A 20,072-nucleotide genomic window follows, 5' to 3' on the forward strand; every position below is an offset into this window, starting at 1 on the left:
ATTTCTCCAAATGTTAGGCTTCTCTTAGCATTTTTGGGCTGATTTTATCTACTGTAGGAGGCTCACTGTTTTCCCGTAGCTTTTGGGGGGAAAATGGCATTTTCTCTTTGCCATTCCTTGGAATTGCTGCTCTTCCTACAGGCCTGTCCTCATTGATTGATGGTGGGGGAGACGCCAGGCTGGCCCAGCCACAGAAAGGAGGAGGGCGGCATATAAAGAATATCAGAGTTGGAAGGGACCTTGGAGGTCATCTAGTCCAACCCTCCAGCCCAAGCAGGAGACCCTACACCCTTTCTGACAGGTGGCAGTCCAGTCTTCTCTTGAGAGCTTCCAGGGATGAAGCTCCCATAACTTCTGAATAACAGAATAATAACAGACTAACAGAGTTGGAAGGGACCTTGGAGGTCATCTAGTCCAACCCCCAGGTGCCCAAGCAGGAGACCCTACACCATTTCAGAGAGATGGCAGTCCAGTCTCTTCTTGAAAGCCTCCAGGGATGAGCCTCAATCACCATTCCAGATGTTGACCCTGAAGGAAAATGCTTCATTGCAGAGACATCACTGGAGTAGAGAAGAGAAAGGAATTACAGGTAGTCCTCGGGTTTCGGCCACAATCGAGGCCAAAATTTCTGTTCTGTTAAGTGAGACATGTCTTAAGTGAGTCCCCCCCTCCATTTTACAACTTTTCTTGCCACAGTTGTTAAGTGAATCACTGCAGTTGTTAAGTTAGTAACCTGGTTGTTAAGTGAATCTGACTTCCCCATTGACTTTGTTTGTCAGAAGGTCGCAAAAGGGATCACGTGACCCCGAGACACTGCGGCCGTCACAAATACGAGTCAATTGCCAAATTGTCTGAATTTTGATCGCCTGGGGATACCACAATGCTCCTAAAGTGTGAAAAAACGATTGTAAATCCCTTTTTCGGTGCTGTTGTGACATTGAAGTGCCACGAAGTGAATTGTTGTAAGTCGAGGACTACCTGCATTTTAGTTTACCTCTGAATGCCGACTTAGTTTTGCTCTGTCCCAAAGCCATTTGCAAAAGGGCAATCATTAAAAATAAAAATCTTTCTTCTTCAAATGTTTCTAGGCAACTTCCCCCCCTCAATATCAATATTGTGGAGGCCGCCTTAAATGGGACCCGCTTGTGAAATGATTTACAAGCTGCAGCCTAATCAACAGTTTTGCAATCTCCAGGTCTCTCGGGAAAAATTACAACAGAAATGGGCCAGTCACCCATTGCACAGAGAGATTTCAAAAGCATGGGGGATTCTGGAAGTTGAAGTCCACCCACCTTAAAGTCGACATGGTTGAGAAACAGACAACGATAGACAACAGAGTAAAGCATCTCAGGGAAGTATTCCATTTGGAAGGAAGGAATCAGATTATTGAGAAAGTTACTCCTGATTTGCTCTCTTAAGCAACAGCTCCCACTTGGGAGAACATTGGAGAAGATAAAAGTGTAGCTCCTTTTCTAGAACTTCATGGTGTCCACCTTGGACGTGAAGATCCTTGGAAACCCTTCAAGAATGGCCCTGGTTCTCCAAGACTTTGGATACGGACGTCTCAGGCTCACTTGTGCCCTTATGGCTCATAAACACCTTGACCAGGAGCCTGTGGGCATCAGTTGCCACATCCTCCACAAAGGCTTTCAACATGCTGTAGACCACAGCGAACGACAACCCTACCGAAGCCATGGGCACCAGCTGCTTTGGTAGGTTGGGCGCTCTGCTGGCCGCTTGGATGAGAAGGTCCACCACAAGTCCTTTGCTAACTGCAGCAGCCAATGGAGACCTGACCAGGGCTCTCAACTGCTCAACGGGCTGGACTACATGTTCAGCGGTCCTCCGTAAGGACTCCTCTTCCAAGCCAAAGCTGATGCAGTAACCTCGCAGGGTTCTGACCAGCAGGTCCACATTACACACCACCGAAATATCTGGGATAGCTTCCGTCTGGATCCCACAGGCCACCACGGCCACCAACCACAAGTGCTCCAGCATCATGTCCTTCTTCTTCTCCAAGATGCGATGGGAGCTGTTGGGGGTGGCAAGCAGGAACGAATGGCTCTTCGGAAGATCCAGGCTCTTCTTCAGAGCCTCTTCCAGAAGATAGAAGTCGTACTTGCTGAGTAAAATGCTGGAAATAAGGAAGATCTTGGGAGATCTCACTTTCTCGGCTTGAAGGTCTTGAAGGCAATCTTCCCGGATCTTCTGCAAGGTGACCATCTCGTTGAAGCTAGCTGGGTTCCTCTGACGGACTGATTCCAGATCTGCCTCCACTTTGGAGCGGACGAAATAGTATCCTTTGCCAGCTTTCTTGATATAACGAGCCAGATTAACATGGAAGGATCTGAAGTGCTGAGAGGCAAGGATTAAGAAGAAGTCATAGGAGGCCACATCCATCTTCTCCGTGTAGCGTTTGGCACTGAAGCCTGGATCCCCGATGTCCGGCAGATCCCACAGGATTACTTTGGGGTACTTGGGGTGTGGATAAGCCACAGGGGTTTTACGGGCCTCCCCCTTTGCAGTAGGAGCTGCCCCTTCATCTTCCTCACACAGATCCCGGAAGATGTTGATGAAGTTTGCCCGGTCTTCTCCCGATTCTCCAACCACGGCCACGTTTAAGCTGATGTTCTCCAGGGAGGAGAAAGCATCCTGGAGGTGTTTGGTCAGCTGGTCAAAACTCCCCGTCGTAAAGGCAGCCTTGAGGTCCTGGATTTGTTTTTCGGTCAGAGCAATTTTGGCCTCCTCCGCTTTTGGTGCCATGGGATCAACAGCTTAACTTTGCTGGTCAACCCAAGGAGGCAGATCTGAAGAATTAAGGGAAGAACAGCGTGTTAGTAGACGTTGAGTGATAAAACAGAGGCCTGCGTGTATATTTTCACCATGAAGGGGTTGATAAAATGTGGTCTGGCAGTTGGATTCCCTCCCGCGTCAATCCTGCCACAGAGCAAAGGTCGATAAGGGGCCACGGCTAAAACCTGGTCGTACTTTTAAACGATTACATGAGGTTTCAGTAATATCACCTCAATATCTTATAGGGCTTTGAGTTCTCACTCAAAATTCAATGAGATGTTGACCCGATTGGCTGGGAAATCTTATGAGGATTCGTATTTCTTCCTAAAGTCAGGCAGGAATATATGGCTATTGCTACATATCCTAACAATTTCAACTGTGTAGCAAAAAGCATGATAGGTAGATGATTGAGTGATGTATGTATATATGTATGTATGTAGATACAGTAGATATAGATTAGATAGACAGACATATGGATATAGATAGCTGTAGATATCTATAGATAGATATAGATAGATATAGATAGCTATAGATAGAGATGGATGGGTGGATATAGATAGATATAAATTAAATAAATAGATGGATGGATATAGATAGCTATAGATTAGATGGATGGATGGATGGATGGATGGATGGATGGATGGATGGATGGATGGATAGATAAATAGATAAATAGATAGATCAACAGTAATTGCAACAGACTTATATACTGCTTCATAGTGATTTTACAGCCCTCTCTAAGCGGTTTACAGAGTCAGCCTCTTGCCCCAACAATCTGTGTCCTCATTTTACCCACCTCAGGAGGATGGAAGGCTGAGCCCACCTTGAGCCAGTCAGGATCGAACTGCTGGCAGTCGACAGAATTATCTTGCAATACTGCATTATAGCCACTGCTTCACCATGGCTCTGTCTCTAAGATAGAAATAGATGATAGATAGATAGATAGATAGATAGATAGATAGATAGATAGATAGATAGATAGATAGATAGATATAGATAAGAGAGAGAGAGAGATGGAGATAGATGGATAAATAGATGAGAGAGAGAGAGATGGAGATAGATGGATAGATAGATAAGAGAGAGAGAGATGGATAGATAAGAGAGATGGAAATACATGGATAGAGATAGATAGATATAATAGCTAGATAGATGATAGATAGATATAGATAAGAGAGAGAGAGAAATGGAGATAGATGGATAAATAGACAAGAGAGAGATGGAGATAGATGGATAGATGGATAGATAGATAGATAGATAGATAAGAGAGAGAGATGGAGTAGATGGATAAATAGATGAGAGAGAGAGAGATGGAGATAGATGATAGATAGATAAGAGAGAGAGAGATGGATAGATAAGAGAGATGGAAATACATGGATAGAGATAGATAGATATAATAGATAGATAGATGATAGATATAGATAAGAGAGAGAGAGAAATGGAGATAGATGGATAAATAGACGAGAGAGAGATGGAGATAGATGGATAGATGGATAGATAGATAAGAGAGAGAGATGGAGATAGATGGATAAATAGATGAGAGAGAGAGAGATGGAGACAGATGGATAGATAGATAAGAGAGAGAGAGATGGATAGATAGATAGATGAGAGAGAGATGGAAATAGATGTATAGAGATAGATATAAGAGATAGATAGATGATAGATAGATATAGATAGATAAGAGAGAGAAAGAGATGGAGATAGATGGATAAATAGATGAGAGAGAGAGAGATGGAGATAGATGGATAGCTAGATAAGAGAGAGAGAGAGAGATGGATAGATATATAGATGAGAGAGAGAGATGGAGATGGATAGCTAGATAAGAGAGAGAGATGGAAATACATGGATAGAGATAGATATAAGAAGAGATAGGTAGATAGATAATGATAGATAGATAGATAGATAGATAGATAGATAGATAGATAGATAGATAGATAGATAGATAGATAGATACAGACAGACAGACAGACAGACAGACGAATGATAGGCTGGGGAATCCTAGGAATTGAAGTCCATACATCCTAAAGTGGCCAACCTTGAGAACCACTATTCGAAATACATATACCACGCTCTATTAAAAAAAAAGTATTATTGTTTTGAATGAAGAATCTTTTAGGACTGTGCATTTCATACAACCTCCAATGTTTTTCTCGCCAGTGGAAGTTTTCTCCTATGCAAGAGCCTCTTTTCCATGCTCTCTGTCTTCCCTGCAACCCCGTTGCCATTTCCCCACATATTAGCATCTCTGGAGCCAAATCCAAGGGCCAAAAACAGTGATGTGCTGCTTTCTCTTCCCCAAAGAGGAGTTTCCCAAGTATGTTGAGTTGAAGGCCAGGTGTGGTCACCAGATTCGGGGGGAAAATCTTGCACAAAGGAGGATAACGGCAGACCGTCGAGTCCCCTGTTGCAACCCAAAGCTAGATTGGCTCGACGCCAACTCTGCGGCAGGAAAGCAATGCCAGCATTCTCTCTCCATCACTCTCAAGTTTCAAAACATACAGGTAGTCCCCCACTTACGACCACAATTGGGACTGGAACTTCTGTAGCTGAGTAATGTGGTCGTTAAGCAACTCCCACGTGATTTTGTGAATTATTTTTTTTTGCTGCTGTCATTATGCAAATCTGGCTCCCCCCAGTGAGTCGCAGCCAGAGGTTGTATTCAACTAGTTCTATCGAACGGGTAGTAATGATTCTGTACAGTTCGGAGAACTGGCAAATCGCACTACCGGCTGGTCCCATCTACCCCGCCCTAAATATCTTGCTGAATATGAATCCAGATTGGGAATTGCTTATGTTGCTATATAATTGTTACTGATTAAACCCATATTCGCTGTTTGCTTCTGATACGATGTACTGCTAGAAATCATTTATTAAGAATTAAGCTTAATTAATAAGCTTCTGCTTATATTAGTGCAGTCAGAAATTAGTTGTTTTCCAGCCTAGCAAATTGTAACTTTAACATTGGATGGCATTACTGCAAATGTTATCTCACTGCTGCCTCTCACTTCTATTTTTGGCTTCAAAACTAGGCACGTTCTTGAAAGCTAGAAGAAGAAATTGTTACAGGGGAATATCAGGCCCCATAGATAAAGGAACCAAACTAGCGAGTTTTCCTGGCTCATAAATCCTTAAAGCATCCTGCCAAAAAACAACTTGGCCAAGGGGGGGGGCTGCCACCCCCTACACAAGGCTATAGGGATCCTCCACAGCGAAGGGAGACAGAGACAGGAGCTTGGACAAAAGGATCAATGAATAAAGATCTTTAAAGATCAATGAATCTTTGTCTCTGATTGGATAAACTTTGTTTCTATCTGCCTAAAATGCATGTAATACTCTGAGCCCCCCTTGCAGGGGGCGGCTATTCCTTCCATGCATTTGTTAGTGTGTTTTGGATATAGTTTGGTCACCCAGCTTTTGCTACGGCCATCAATAAAAGCTGATGCTTTTTGCAAGCCTCGTCTGGAGTCTCCACTCTCTCTTGGGCATCTCAGTGGCTCCGGGAAACATCTGGAACATTACACAACGATAGTCAATTCTATTGCGCATTGGGAAACATGAATTGGGAGCGATCTTCACAATATATAGCATATTTCTTCTTCTCCTCCTCCTCCTCCTCCTCCTCCTCCTCCTCCTCCTCCTCCTCCTCCTTCTTTCCACACAATTATTCCATATGCAAACAGTTTTCGTTTTCGACCTGAATGTAAAAGTTTAAGAAGGCTCGTCTGGAGTCTCCACTCTCTTGGGCATCTCGGTGGCTCCGGGAAACGGCTGGGACCTTACATTGCTTTCACTGCGCAGCCCAGCTAATCTCCATGCCTCACCTGCTCTGCTCACCCAAGGTAAGCAGTTTGCTGGGGTCGCGTGACCCCCCCCCTTTTGCGGCCTTGTAACGAGCACAGTCACGTCGTAGCCGTGTTATTGACTTAACAACCACAGCGATTCACTCAACAACGGTGGCAAGAAAAGTCCTAAAAAGGGGGAAAACTCCCTTAACACTTGTCTCGCTTACCGACAAAGAACTCTGGGCTCAGCTGTGGCCGCCCGCGGAGGACTCCCTGCATTTCCTTGCCTTCCCCCCCACCTTTCGCTTGCAGGGGCCCTAGTCTTTGTCGCACTCTTTCCGGATTGCACCCGGCCCAGGGACGCCCAAGACGCGTGAAGTCCTGCGAAGTCCCACTTATTTCCTAGCAATTCCCCTGGATGAAAGTCAGCCTTGTCTGGCTTCTAAGCAGCTGCCGTAGATACGGAGAGCCAGCTGGCCCAGCTGAGTCTCCCAGTGTGAGGTCAGCGATGGAACCATCAGCAGGAGGAGGAGAAGACGAAGAAAAAGTCAGCTGAAGGAATGGAAAAGATTTGCATATTTTATAACCAAGGAGCACAGCTGGGCCACCTGGAAGGCAAACAGAGTGAAGCTCTTTACATGTGGGCTGCGAGAGACGAGGCGAGATAATATTAGGTATCGCTTGCACATGATATTGGCTACTTTTACACCAACTGTGATAACACAAGGGCTATCAATAGATACCAACTAAATGTAATCCCTTTTAACCTTGATTGCAGGGGAAACGATTTCAGCAATAGTGTAGTAAATGTCTGATTTACTACCCTACCTGATCCGGTTTTAGTTCCTCTAACCCTCATACCTTTTACCTTAACGTTGTTGCAGAAAATGACAGGCTTTAGACTTCTCAGGATACAGGAAAAGTTTATTCGGCAGCCAGGTTCAGAAAGCGAGCGAAATGGCTAGCATTGCAAGTTCTGAACCCCCTTCATTATCGAAGCACGCGTTCTTATACATCCTCAAAAGCATTGCAACACGGAAACACTTAACTCACTTCTTAGTGGTTACCTTGAGGAGGAAGCCTCAAAAAGGGGACGGGGTCTGTCTTCTCCTTTTGTTTATGGAGTACGTGTCATTAACGAACTTTAATTGAACCTTGGACTTTTGACATAGGCTTTCGACATAGGGACATCGGCTTAGAACATCTTGTGGTTAGCCACACGCTTCCTGTTCTTTTGCAAGCTGCAACTCTGCCTATGTGACCTTTAATATAGAAGTAACGGGGTCCTGAGAGGCTGTCCAGCCTGACCCAATAGGTTTCACACTTAATGTCCAAATCTCACTTTGCGTCCTATGTTATCCTCCCCTTCTAGACTCTATTAATACCCACAATTGAATCTAGCCTGTTAGATTAAAAATATAAGCATGCAGGATACAGAATAGCAAATAAAAGCCAGCATACAAGCAATACACATCTTAGGGCTTATCTTCCGGAATCACTTTCTCTACTTCTAAGAGTGCAATTTGAATATAGGAGCCAGTATCTGAAGCTTCATCTTCCTTGAGGGTATGTGGGATTAGGCTTTCCATTAACATTAACTCCTTTTCAGCCCGTATCTCTTTTACAGACCTCATAAGGAGCTGTTTAAGCAAGGGTTTTATGCAAGGGAGGAAGGCTAAACTTGCGATTCCACACAATAAAAGCAATAGCATTTGCTTAATCCAACCTGTTCCTGGTAGCCAAGAGAACCATTCAGAACCTTGTGGTCTTTAACCAATTGAGGAAGCTGGGTTTTGTAGTTCTTTAACCACCCTTCCCCAGACCACTCCTGATTTATTCATAAAAACAGCAATCTTCTCCCAGGAATACACATAGTCCACCTTTTCCAGCAGTTAAAAGATTGATGGCATGCCAGTTCACAATTTGGTTCAGGCTTTCTTGGAATTCTTCCTACAGCTGCCTGAGCTGTGCAATGGAATAGGTCATTCCACCTACACCCGTTCCAACTGCAGTCCTTATTCTCAAGATCGCTAATAGTGGAATTAGGAGTGGCACTCTTTCCCGGACATGTCCCATGAGGGGTACAGGGAGGGTCTGTTCCCCACTTACCACCCATTTTAGGGAGGAGGTGTATTAGAGTGCATGTGCCAGTCCAATTGGTGGGTAAACATAGATATGCATTTCTCCCACATAGAAAGAAAACTCAATTTTCTCCTACACATATACTGATGTTCATGGAGAAGGCATGGGCTCGGAGGTTCCTTCCATTAGTCCAGACTTGTAAGGTTCCTGCTAGTAACATACCAGTCAGGGGCTGTAATGGAATCCATTAACTTATTCCTGAGGCCTGGTCCTTCACAGAGATATTACAAAAGTAAACACAAACTCCCTTAGTGGACTGTATTGAAAGCCAAACGGGAAGTCGGGGTGGGTGGAATGGCCTTGGGCAGCTTCCAGTGGTCAGATTCCCCTCTCTTCAGTTAAAAACAATAGGAGGAGGGAGCGAGGAAAGTGACTTTCTGTTGGAAGAGCTTGTGAGCAGAGGGAGACATGCTGCGAGTCAATTTTACGTCGACAAGGGTTTTCCTGGGGGCAAGATACATCTCAGATGGGCATTCTTCCTCTGATAGGGGCCCCACAGGAATGCCAGGCTCCTGATATCGTTTGATGCACAAGGAGGGCGACCCTATAATCTCTACACCAACTGCTATGGGCCAACCATGGGGAGACGGCTCATCCCCAGTCTTTTCGCCATGTATCTGGGCTTCTGCTGTTTTAGTTCCCCATCTACCTCCCTTGTCAAAGACAATCGTAGCTCTGGTCATTTCCCCAAAATCTGGCTCAACTGGAACAGCATTGTAAGATTAAGAGGTTGCAGACAAGCACAACCAGCATTTTTAAATAGCCCCACGAAACCAAGAAAGAAAGAGAAAAAGAACAGAGAATGTTTCTCACGAAGACGCCCAATAGAAAAATCAATCAATTAATCAATCAACCAACCAGCAAATAAGACCCCCCCCCCAAAGACCGTCATTTGTCTGAAAAGGTATAGGGACTCCTGCTCCTGCAGGGGCCTGGACTAGATTAGGGGTTCCCAACCTTTCGGATCTCGGGGACCACTAAATTCATAATTTCAAATATGATCTGCCTAATGACCGGCTGAGTGGGTGTGGCTAGGTGGCCATGTGACTCAATGTTAAATTGAGGGGCGCCTCACCAGCCCCTCCTCGCCTGCGGGCCCTGGGCTCCTTAGGGCCCCAACAGGAAGCCGCTGCTGGAGCTAAGCAGCCCCCAGGAGAAAGAGTTGGCAAAACAGCTCAGTTCAAATTGGATCTGACCGAGAAGGAGGCTCGGCAGAAGCACCTCACTGAGGACTAGGAGCATAGGCTTTCCAAGCAAAGGGAAGCCCTGCGGGAGTGCAAGGCCAGGTACCAACGCCTGGAGGCTCAGCGGGCTGAGATGGTCAGCCATTTCCAGGCCATGATGCAGTCCCACTGGAACGAGGCCCTCCGGCTCTTCGCCACCAGCGGCACTTCCCTCCAGCCTTGGCCCAAAGCCCCCCACCAGGAGGCTGAAACAGACCCCGAGTTGGAATTTCTGCCCCTCTCCGACCTGCCCAAAAAGACCCCGAAGGGGGAGACTCCCTGCAGCAGCACAAGCGTCCATTGCATGTATCCATCCCAGGGGCCGCAGTTTGAGGACTCCTGATTGAGGGCAATATAAAAAATGCAAATAGTTTTTCTGCAGACCACCAACATTTTCTTGCAGACCACCTGAGCAAATCACCGACCAGCAGTTGGTGACCGCTGGACTAGATGACCTCCAAGCTCCCTTCCAACATTTGTTATTCTACGTTAAGATATCTGCAGGAGCAAACTAGCAAAGCCATTCTTATGGACCCTGCACCAATTTTTTGGGGGTGGAAAAGCAACGTAATGTAAAAGAAATGATTTTGACCTTTAAGTGCAAAGGAGAAGCGTGTGCTCCTTTGCACAATTATCTTCAACTGTCGGCAACCTCGGTGGCCCCCCCACCCTTCATTCCGCCCATCCTCTGCTCTTGAGAAATTGCCAAAGCACAGATTCAATCGGGTTTATGCAACTGCTGAGGACTGCAGCAAGAAACACAAAAGGCAACGTGTTAACCCTGAATCGGGATGCTCTGTGCACAGTCACTCATTTCCTCGTCCTTTCTCGCCTGGACTACTGTAACGCTCTCTACATGGGGCTGCCCTTGAAGAGCACCCGGAGGCTTCAGCTGGTCCAGAATGCGGCTGCGCGGGTTATCATGGGGGCACCTAGGTGGTCCCATGTTACACCCCTTTTAGGCGGCCTGCACTGGTTTCCGGTTGTCTTCCGGGTGCGATTCAAGGTACTAATTGTCACCTTTAAAGCGCTCCATGGCTTAGGCCCAGGATACCTGCGAGACCACCTACTGCCACCGGTAGCCTCCCATTGTCCAGTGCGATCCCACAGAGTTGGCCTCCTCAGGGTGCCGTCGGCCAGACAGTGTTGGCTAGTGACCCCCAGGGGAAGAGCCTTCTCGGTGGGAGCCCCTTCCCTCTGGAATGAGCTGCCCCTGGAGCTTCGTATAATCCCCGACCTCCGGTCCTTCCGACGCACCCTAAACAGTTGGCTTTTCCAGCAAGCCGGCCTGGCCTGAACAAAACAAAATAAATTATTGATCGCTGTTAATTTTAATTCAATTTTTTTTAAAAAAATGTTATTGTCAATTCTAATTGGGGTTGTTTGGGATATTATATTTAATTTTAAAAAACTTTTGTATTATGTGTTTCTTTTAATGTTGTACGCCGCCCTGAGTCCTTGGAAGAAGGGCGGCATATAAATCTAATAAACCAAACGAAACCAAACCCGCAGTCACAACCTTGGGGAGCCTGGGGGTGTGTGTGTTAAAAAGACCCCTCCCGGTGAGATCCGTGACACTCGACTGCAACGAAAACGAACTGTGAACATGGGGAGGGGGGGAGGCATGTGCTTAGCACCTGCACTCCATTTGATTGTAGTCTCCAAACTGGGTCGTGGGGGAAAAAAACACCCTATGAAATAGTTTTAAAGCTAGAACATAGAATCCTAGAGCTGGAAGGGACCTCGGAGGTCTTCTAGTCCAACCCTCTGCTCGAGCTGGAGACCATCTCAGACAAGTGGCTGTCCAGTCTCTTCTTAAAACCTCGCACCCACAACTCTTGGAGGGAAGCTGTTCCACTGGTTAATCGTCCTCATTGTCAGGAAGTTTCTCCTTAATTTCAGGTTGCTTCTGAATAAATAACCCCGTCTTCTTTGTGGCAGCCCCCTCAAATACTGGAAGGCTGCTATCATGTCACCCCTGGTCCTTCTCTTTGTTAGACTATATATGTCCAGTTTCTGCAACTGTTCCCCATCTGTTTTATCTTCCAGCCCACTCATCCCTTTCGTTGCTCTGCTCTGCACACTTTCTAGGGCAGTGGTGGCTAAACTTTTTGCCATCATGTGCCTAAAGTGTGGGGAGTGTGTGGGTCCTGTGCGTGCGTGCCCACAGCCATAATTCTATGCGCCCTCTCCCTCGTGCATGTGCATGCGCCCCCCCCCTCGCCCTCCTTCTTGCTTTTGGTGCGTATTTCGCCCTCCCCAGGCTCCAGAGGCTTTCTAGGAGCCCGGCGAGGGTGAAAACAGCCTCCCCTGTACCCCCAGAGGCCCATTTTTCGACTTCCGGTTTGCCCGTTGGGCTGTTTTTGTCCCTCCAGAGGCTTCCCTGCACTAGGAGGCTGAAGCAGATCCTAAGTTGGAATCCCCCCCCCCCCCGACCTGCACCAAAAGACTCTTTTGGGAGACTCTCTGCAGCAACATAAGCTGTCAGGTGGCAGTCATATTCCTTTTAGAACAGTGTTTCTCAACCTTGGCAACCTGAAGATGTCCGGACTTCAACTCCTAGAATTCCCCAGCCAGCATTTGCTGGCTGGAGAATTCTGGGAGTTGAAGTCCGGACATCTTCAAGTTGCCAAGGTTGAGAAACACTGTTTTAGAATCTTTTGGCCTGCCATACACTCTCTTATTTTACCATGCTGTTTCATTAGTGGGGTAATTGGGAGGGGGAATAATGAAGAACTGTTCCTTAGTTCTAAGGAATTCTACAGTTCCTTAGAACTGTAGAATGTGTTCTTGTCAAAATAAAACACTCCTGAAGAACCAATAATGTTGGATACATGGGAAAAGATCTGGGTAAGAAATGCAAAAGTTTACACAAGCCCATGCTGAGTGTGGTGTACAGGACAGGCAACTGTGGATTTTCGATTGTCAGGGTTCCGAGTAATAACACCCTTAGTAAACAGAACGCCACCACCAGTAAAGTCCTCAAAGAATAGTTTTCCGGGACAGTTTATAGTTTATTTATTTGTATGCCGCCCTTTTCCCTGAGGGGACTCAGGGCGGCTCACAAGTTAGGGGAAGGGGAGGACAAAACAAGTTATGAACATAAAACAATACATTGTTAAAAGAGAACACAACAATCATACCATTCGGCTGGGGTTAGGGTCTTTAGCCCCAGGCCTGCTGGGACAGCCAGATTTTCAGGGCAATGCGGAAGGTCTGGAGGGTGGTTGAGGGTACGAATCTCCACGGGGAGTTCGTTCCAGGAGGGTCGGAGCAGCCACCGAGAAGGCTCTCCTCCGGGTAGTTGCCAGATGACATTGGCTCGTTGATGGAATTCGGAGGAGGCCTAATCTATGCGATCTGATCGGTCTAGTGGAGGTAATTGGCAGTAGGCAGTCTCTCAAGTACCCAGATCCAATATCATGAAGGGCTTTGTAGGTGACAAGTAGCACTTGAAGCGCACCCGGAGAGCAACAGGTAGCCAGTGCAGCTCGCGGAGGATAGGTGTTACGTGGGTGAACCGAGGTGCACCCACAATCACTCGCGCGGCCGCATTCTGGACCAGCTGAAGTCGCCGGATACTCTTCAAGGGCAGCCCCATGTAGAGCATGTATCATATTGACACAGATCTGGTGAAGACCGACTCTGAAGCTTCCCACGGTTTTCACCTAATTCAGGGGTCGGCAAACTTAAACACTCAAAGAGGCCAATTTGGACCCGTTTCCCACAGAAAACACCGGGAGCCACAAAGGTCCTAACCGGAAGCCCCCTGTTCAATTCTGGGGCTGACCGGAAGTTCAATTTCCCCCACCATAGAGTCTCCTCCTAGCATGGCGTACTTTTTCCTCTACCTGTCATAACCCGAAAGCCCTATCAATTGTGGAGACAACTGGAAAACCCTCTCCTGGCCATAGAATCTTCTCCTGGCGCACTGTGCTTCTCTTCCCCCTCCCCACTGGAAGCGCCTCTCAAAATTGTGCGTCAACCGGTGACGGAGATGCAGCAGAGGGAGGAAAGAGCCACACATGCGGCTCTGGAGCTGCAGTTTGCTGACCCCTTACCTAATTAAAATGAAGTTTTTCCCTTTCCCCAACAATCACTCACATGGTCCAATCAGGGTGCTGTCTGGTAACCTGGTAACATCACCCCTCCTTCCTCTGACCAGGTGTGAGAATGTCCTTGGTTCCCAGGAGAAAGTATTTTTTTTTGGCTACAAACCCCAGCTATTCCTATTTCCCCCCCCCCCCCGGTGCTATTCAATCATATTGAATTAGATAAATGGGAACAATTTGGGGGACAAATTTAAAAAATGACACTATTGGTTGCATACAAAGAAAACCGATGCAACATGTTTTACAGATGATACCTACCACCATCAAGGTTAGCAAAAATCTCAGCAAATATTTCATCAAAATGTTGGAAATGTGAAATAGCACATGGGACATATTATCACATATGGTGGAGGAAGCCCAAAAGTATTGAAAAGATTAAAAATTGGTTAGAATCGATAACAGGAGTCAAAGTTGATTGGAAACCAGAAGTGTTTTATAGGAATAAGGACCACCAAATATAAAAAAGAATCCAGTATTTAATTCTACACATAATTTTACGGTGGCGAGGATTGCCTTCACTCAGAAAGGGAAAAATAAATTGATACCAAGCGAAGACGAAATAATAAGAAAGATTATGGACTGTGCCGAAATGGACAAATAACAAAAGAAATCCAGGGAAAAGAAGAGAGGAGAACATTATCAGATATGGGAAAAATGGTATGGGTGGATGGAGGAATGAAATAAGGGCCAATGAAAAAAGCCAATAAACCCCAAAGTAGAAGTTAAGGAGGATTGTTATGTATACAGTATATGCACTCAAGGGAGTTTAAACTTATTAGAGGTAATCACCCAATATATCAGATAGATAAGTAAAACAAAAGAGCTAGAAACGGTGAAACTCAAATGAAATCGATTAGAAGGGGAATAACATAAGGAGAATTGTACCGATTTGAAACTGCTATAAGAAGGAACATACGTACTGTATAAATGTAGTTTATGTCTAAGTTTTTGCTTTTGTGTATTTTGTATGTTTGAAAATAAACAAAATTAACAAAACTAAAATCACATCAGCTCTTCTCCCCCCCCCTCCAAATCCTCCAGTTCCCCCTTTGCAATATTTTTTCCCCAATTGCTACAAAACTTGGGACTGTGAAAAAGGCAGAGAGGAGAGAAGGGCGGACAACGCCTTCGAATTGGGTGCTGGAGGAGATAATGACACATTGCATGGATTGCAAACATGGATTGCAGGCTAACTCTCTTGAACCATGCCGAGAGTGACCAGTGGAAAAAAATGAGAAAGCTGGACACTGCAACATGACACCGGGATGGTCATGGCGGATTGAAGGAGGCGGTGCAAGACCATGGGGCGTGGAGAGTGCTGAAAACAGCAACTCTCGAATGTTGTACTTCATTTTAAAATCGATATAATTTTTACCAGATTGCATACGGAGTGGTGTGGTGTGGCCTAGAGGTGGGTCTCTCCCCTCACAATCAGGAGGCTGTGAGTTCAAATCCTAGGTAGAAGCAATATTTCTCTCTCTGGGCCCAATGAGAATATATCTGCTGAACAAAACTCCTCATTGGCAACAGGGAAGAGCATCTGGCCAGTAAAACACTCAGCTCCATTCAGGTCCCCAGAACTACACCCCACAAGGGATTACGTTGTCATTAAATAATGATGGTTACCAGATGCATACTCTACCAAATGATCTCCTTCCCTTTGATCGTTCTGATAAAGAGTGGGATACTTTTAGGTGACCGACATGTTCTCATATTTAAACTATTTCTGCATTTAAACCTAAGAACGAGATCTTTTCCAAAAGTCGAATCTTTGAGGGGAAAAAATGCTATTTAGAGCAAGTGACAAGCATAAAAACAAAAGACATGGGGGAGGGGGGCAGAAACCCACCTGCACTCACATCACAAAAAGCAGCCACTGAAAAAATCATCCAAGAAGCATAATTTACCAATAATTTATCATGTGATTAGGGGACTGGAGGTTAAAACGTGAAGAATAGTTGCCACGGTTATTGTTAGTTGCAAAGTCATGTCCAACCATCGCAACCCCATGGACCACATTCCTCCAGGCCTTCCTGTCCTCTACCATCCTCTGGAGTCCATTCAAGCTCACACCTTCGCTTCGGTGACTCCATTCAGCCCCCTCCTTCTCTGCCGTCCCCTTCTTCTTCTGCCCTCCATCATTCCCATCATGAGGCTCTTCTCCAGAGAGTCCTTCCTTCTCCTTAGGTGGACAAAGCATTTAAGTTTCCTCTTCAGGATCTGGCCTTCTAAAGAGCAGCCAGGGTTGATCTCCTCTAGGACTGACCGGTTGGATGGCCTTGCAGTCCAAGGGACTCAATGCAGGAGTCTTCTTCTCCAGCACCAGAGTTCAAAGGCCTCCATTCTTCAGCCTTCCTTGTGGTCAACCTTCACAGCCATCCATGGCAACTGGGAAAAACAGAGCCTTGACTATGCGCACTTTTGTTGGCAGGGTGATGTCTCTGCTTTTTAGTCTCTGCTGTCTAGTATGGTGAAAAGAAGGACTAGGGGTGACATGATAGAAGTCTTCCAGTATTTGAGGGGCTGCCACAAAGAAGAGGGAGTCAACCTATTCTCCAAAGCACCCGAGGGTAAGACAAGAAGCAACGGATGGAAACTAATCAAGGAGGGAGAAGCAACTTAGAACTAAGCATCTATGGAGATCCTCAGTCATCCAGCACCATTTGTCCAAAAGAGCTTTTCCAAAGAGCAACTCAACTTTCTTTGGTTTTTCCTTGAAGATGTTTGCTTCTCATCCAAGAAGCTTCTTCAGAACTGGATGAGAAGTGAAACATCTTCAAGAAAAAGGACCAAGTCCAGGTGCCTTTTGAAAAAGCACCTTTGGGACTAGAACTAAGGAGAAATTTCCTAAGAGAGAGCAATTAACAATTAACCACAACCAGAACAATTAACTATTGGAACAGCTTGCCTCCTGAAGTTGTGGGTGCTCCTTCACTGGAGGCTTTTAAGACTCGGCCTCCTGCTTGAACAGGAGGTTGGACTAGAAGACCTTCAAGGTCCCTTCCAACTGTTATGTTCAGTAGAGTGGCCGAGGGTCAGACACATCTGAATGGCTGACCTTTTGTTTCTTTGTGCTCCAGGTAGTCTGAATGATTAACAGATTAACAGAGCTGGAAGGTGCCTTGGAGGTCATCTAGTCCAACTCCCCATGTCCCAGCAGGAGACCCTAAAGTTGCCATAGTGAGAGAAGGGGGGGAGCGCACACCACGCATACTTTCGGCTAGAATTGGATCTCAGATTATCGCAGCAGGCTTGGGAGGGGTGCACCTCATTGGGGAATGTGATTTATGACACAGACTGACGGGAGGGAAGGAACAGGCAAAATTCAAATGAGGCTAAGATCTGACTGCAATGGGGTATTGCAAAATGGTGCTCCTAATAAATGACTGGGTTTCTTTTGAAACTTGGCTCGAGGCTCATGGATTAATTAGGACATTTTTTTTGGAAGCCTGACAACTTGTTCAACGTCATTGCAACTCCGAACAGTCCCTAAGAGAACTGTTGTAAGTCAAGGACTCCCTGTGCTTTACACAAAGCTAAGATCAAGATAAAATTTTAACACAACACGTTTGTTGAATCAAAAGTTATTTCCAGTTTGGTGTCCAGCATTTTTTTAAAAAAAGAAACCGTATCAGAATATCATAATATTAATAAAGGCAAATATTGGTAAGACAGAGAGTCCTAGCTGGAGTAATTTTACCATGCCTAACTCACTCCCTAAGGAAGAGAGGTTTAGCAATCGTCCTTCAACACAACTTCCTTGATGGAAAGAAGATGCAGGGTGGCTGTTTTATCTGCTACACAATTAAGTACAAAATGCAGGACTTGGTTTCTTGTTCAAATTTGGCAGAGGCAGATATTTCTCTCTCTGGGCACCCTGGGAATATATCTGCTGAACAAAACTCCGCATTGGCGACAGGGAAGGGCATCCGGCCAATAAATTCTGCTAGCTCAATTCAGCTGCCCAGACTCCATCCCACAAGGTATTATGGGGCTGTTAAAAGATGATGATGATGATGATCAGTATTTCTCAACCATGGCAACTTTAAGATATGTGGATTTCCACTCCCAGAATTCCCCAGTCAGTTTGGCTGGCTGGGGAATTTTGGGAGTTGAAGTCCAAACATCTTGAAGTTGCCAAGGTTGGGGATGACCAATTTCCGAAGGGCAGAAATGCAACAGAGTCCACTTCTTAACCTCTGTCCTTAAACGCATAACTACCGCAAACTGAATTTGCGTGACAGATCAGCCTCAAAAAATTCGGCACACTACAGAATTCAGTAATTTTGTGCTAGAACTCCAGGCTCACGATCCTAAACGCTGAAAATACCCTGAAAAGGAAGGCTGGAAGCACGGCCTTTTTAAATAGCAACTGTTTAAAAAAATACGTAAAGCAAACTATTATTTATACATATACAGATATTTATATATTAAAAACAACAAACCATGAAAAAAAATCACACTTAATTACAAAAATCCCTCCGAGAACATTTACAGCGGTCCTGAGCCGGGTAGAGAGTTTAAAACACGAAGCCTGTAACCACGATCAGACCAAGAAGGAAGAAGTTTGTTTGAAGTCGCTCTGAAAAAATAATAATCAAAAGGTGGAAATTTTGTTTTGATATAATAGCAATAGAATTCCTGGTGCTTCTTGGCTGGAAATTCTCAGTTTGGATAACTTGGAACTGTGCGCTTGCAGTCAGACTTAGATATTGCTTACAAAACTATATGTAGCAATGTTTTACCTGTAACTGGCTTTTTCTGCTTTAATCGCAATAATTCACGCACGAAAAACGCTTGAAACTCAACGTAAAATCGTTCTAAACTTGACTGCAAAAAATACAATTTCTGTAATGAGTAGCTGAAAATCCAGTGTTGCCCGGGTATTTATAGGCGTTGAAGTGTTTGTCTGACAGGGAGCCATTGAGAGGGGCCTGTCTTCCCCCTACTCCCATGCTCTCTCCCTCCCCCCATGTGCTCCTCTTTCCCACCCCGTCTACGATCCAGGCACTCTGCCCCAAATCCATCAGGTGCTTCCCCATTGGTCCACTGGAGGGCGAAGGTCACAGCTGGCTTTCCAGAGGAAGCTGCGAAGGAACTGACATCACAAACAATTGCCACTCTGGGACACCGCACTCACTCTCCTGAGCAGCCCAGGCATTCCAGAGTTATGCTGGAACACACAAATACACACACACACACTGAAAGATATCGGCCTGGCCACTCTCCATGCCTGATCAAGGTCGGTAATTGGGAACTCTCTTGAAGACTGTGGGAGAGGAAAGACTTTGCTGGAGAGGAATTCACTGTCAATTCAATAAAAGGGGTTTATCGGGACAAGGACTCGGCTTCGGGCTGCTGGGGAAGTCCAGGTCAGAATAGGTGACTGGCTTCATGACCACATTTATTTATTAATTAAATTGATAAGCTGCCCATTTTGCATTACTTGGTGACTGAAATTCTGATCTCCATTGTGGTCGTTAAGGTGAGGACCACTTGTATTTCCATTGTGTAGAATAGCATTTCTCTAAAACTCTGTCTTAAGAGGAAAGTATTTCTGGATGGCACTTGGTCCAATTCAGATATCTTCAGAAACTTTAAAAACACAGATTAGCTGCGTTCTAAAGACGTTGGTTCCCATTTCTCTAAACACTGAGAAGGCAAGTCGAGTATTATTATATAATCTGCAAAGGCATTAAATCTCCTTCCCGTTAAAACCAAAAGCTCCAAATCAGCCTTTTGGGGAGGGCAGCAGGGGAGTTTCTCCTTCTACTTACGCCGCTTCGGTTGGAAGGCTGGCTGTAAATGACCTTCTACTGGAACTCTGGAAAAGATTGGAGAAAGGGGAAGACGACGAGGTTAGGAGATGTTTCTCAACCGTGGCAACTTTCAGACTTCAACTCCCAGAATTCCCTGGGCAGCATAATTTAAGACTGGTGGAATTCAACTCCCAGAATTCCCTGGGCAGCATAATTTAGGACTGGTGGACTTCGACTCCCAGAATTCCCTGGACAACATAATTT

The 20,072-nt window shown here is 45.6% G+C and overlaps 1 protein-coding gene and 1 long non-coding RNA gene across 2 annotated transcripts; both read right to left on the bottom strand.

The window, feature by feature from the left end:
- Window positions 1–1,521: 1,521 nt before the first annotated feature.
- LOC116520187 (interferon-inducible GTPase 5-like) lies at window positions 1,522–2,763 on the bottom strand. Its single transcript, XM_032234338.1, has one exon. It carries the CDS (start codon window positions 2,761–2,763, stop codon window positions 1,522–1,524), a length of 1,242 nt encoding a protein of 413 aa, XP_032090229.1.
- A 15,558-nt stretch (window positions 2,764–18,321) lies between these two features.
- Window positions 18,322–19,966, bottom strand: LOC116519958. The gene is made up of 2 exons (XR_004256700.1): window positions 19,827–19,966; window positions 18,322–18,631 (listed from the first exon to the last, which is right to left on the bottom strand). It is a non-coding gene; the product is annotated as an uncharacterized LOC116519958 (long non-coding RNA).
- Between the last annotated feature and the right edge of the window lie 106 nt (window positions 19,967–20,072).

The sequence above is a fragment of the Thamnophis elegans genome, chromosome 17 (assembly GCF_009769535.1).
Source record: "Thamnophis elegans isolate rThaEle1 chromosome 17, rThaEle1.pri, whole genome shotgun sequence".
Taxonomy (NCBI): Eukaryota; Metazoa; Chordata; class Lepidosauria; order Squamata; family Colubridae; genus Thamnophis; species Thamnophis elegans.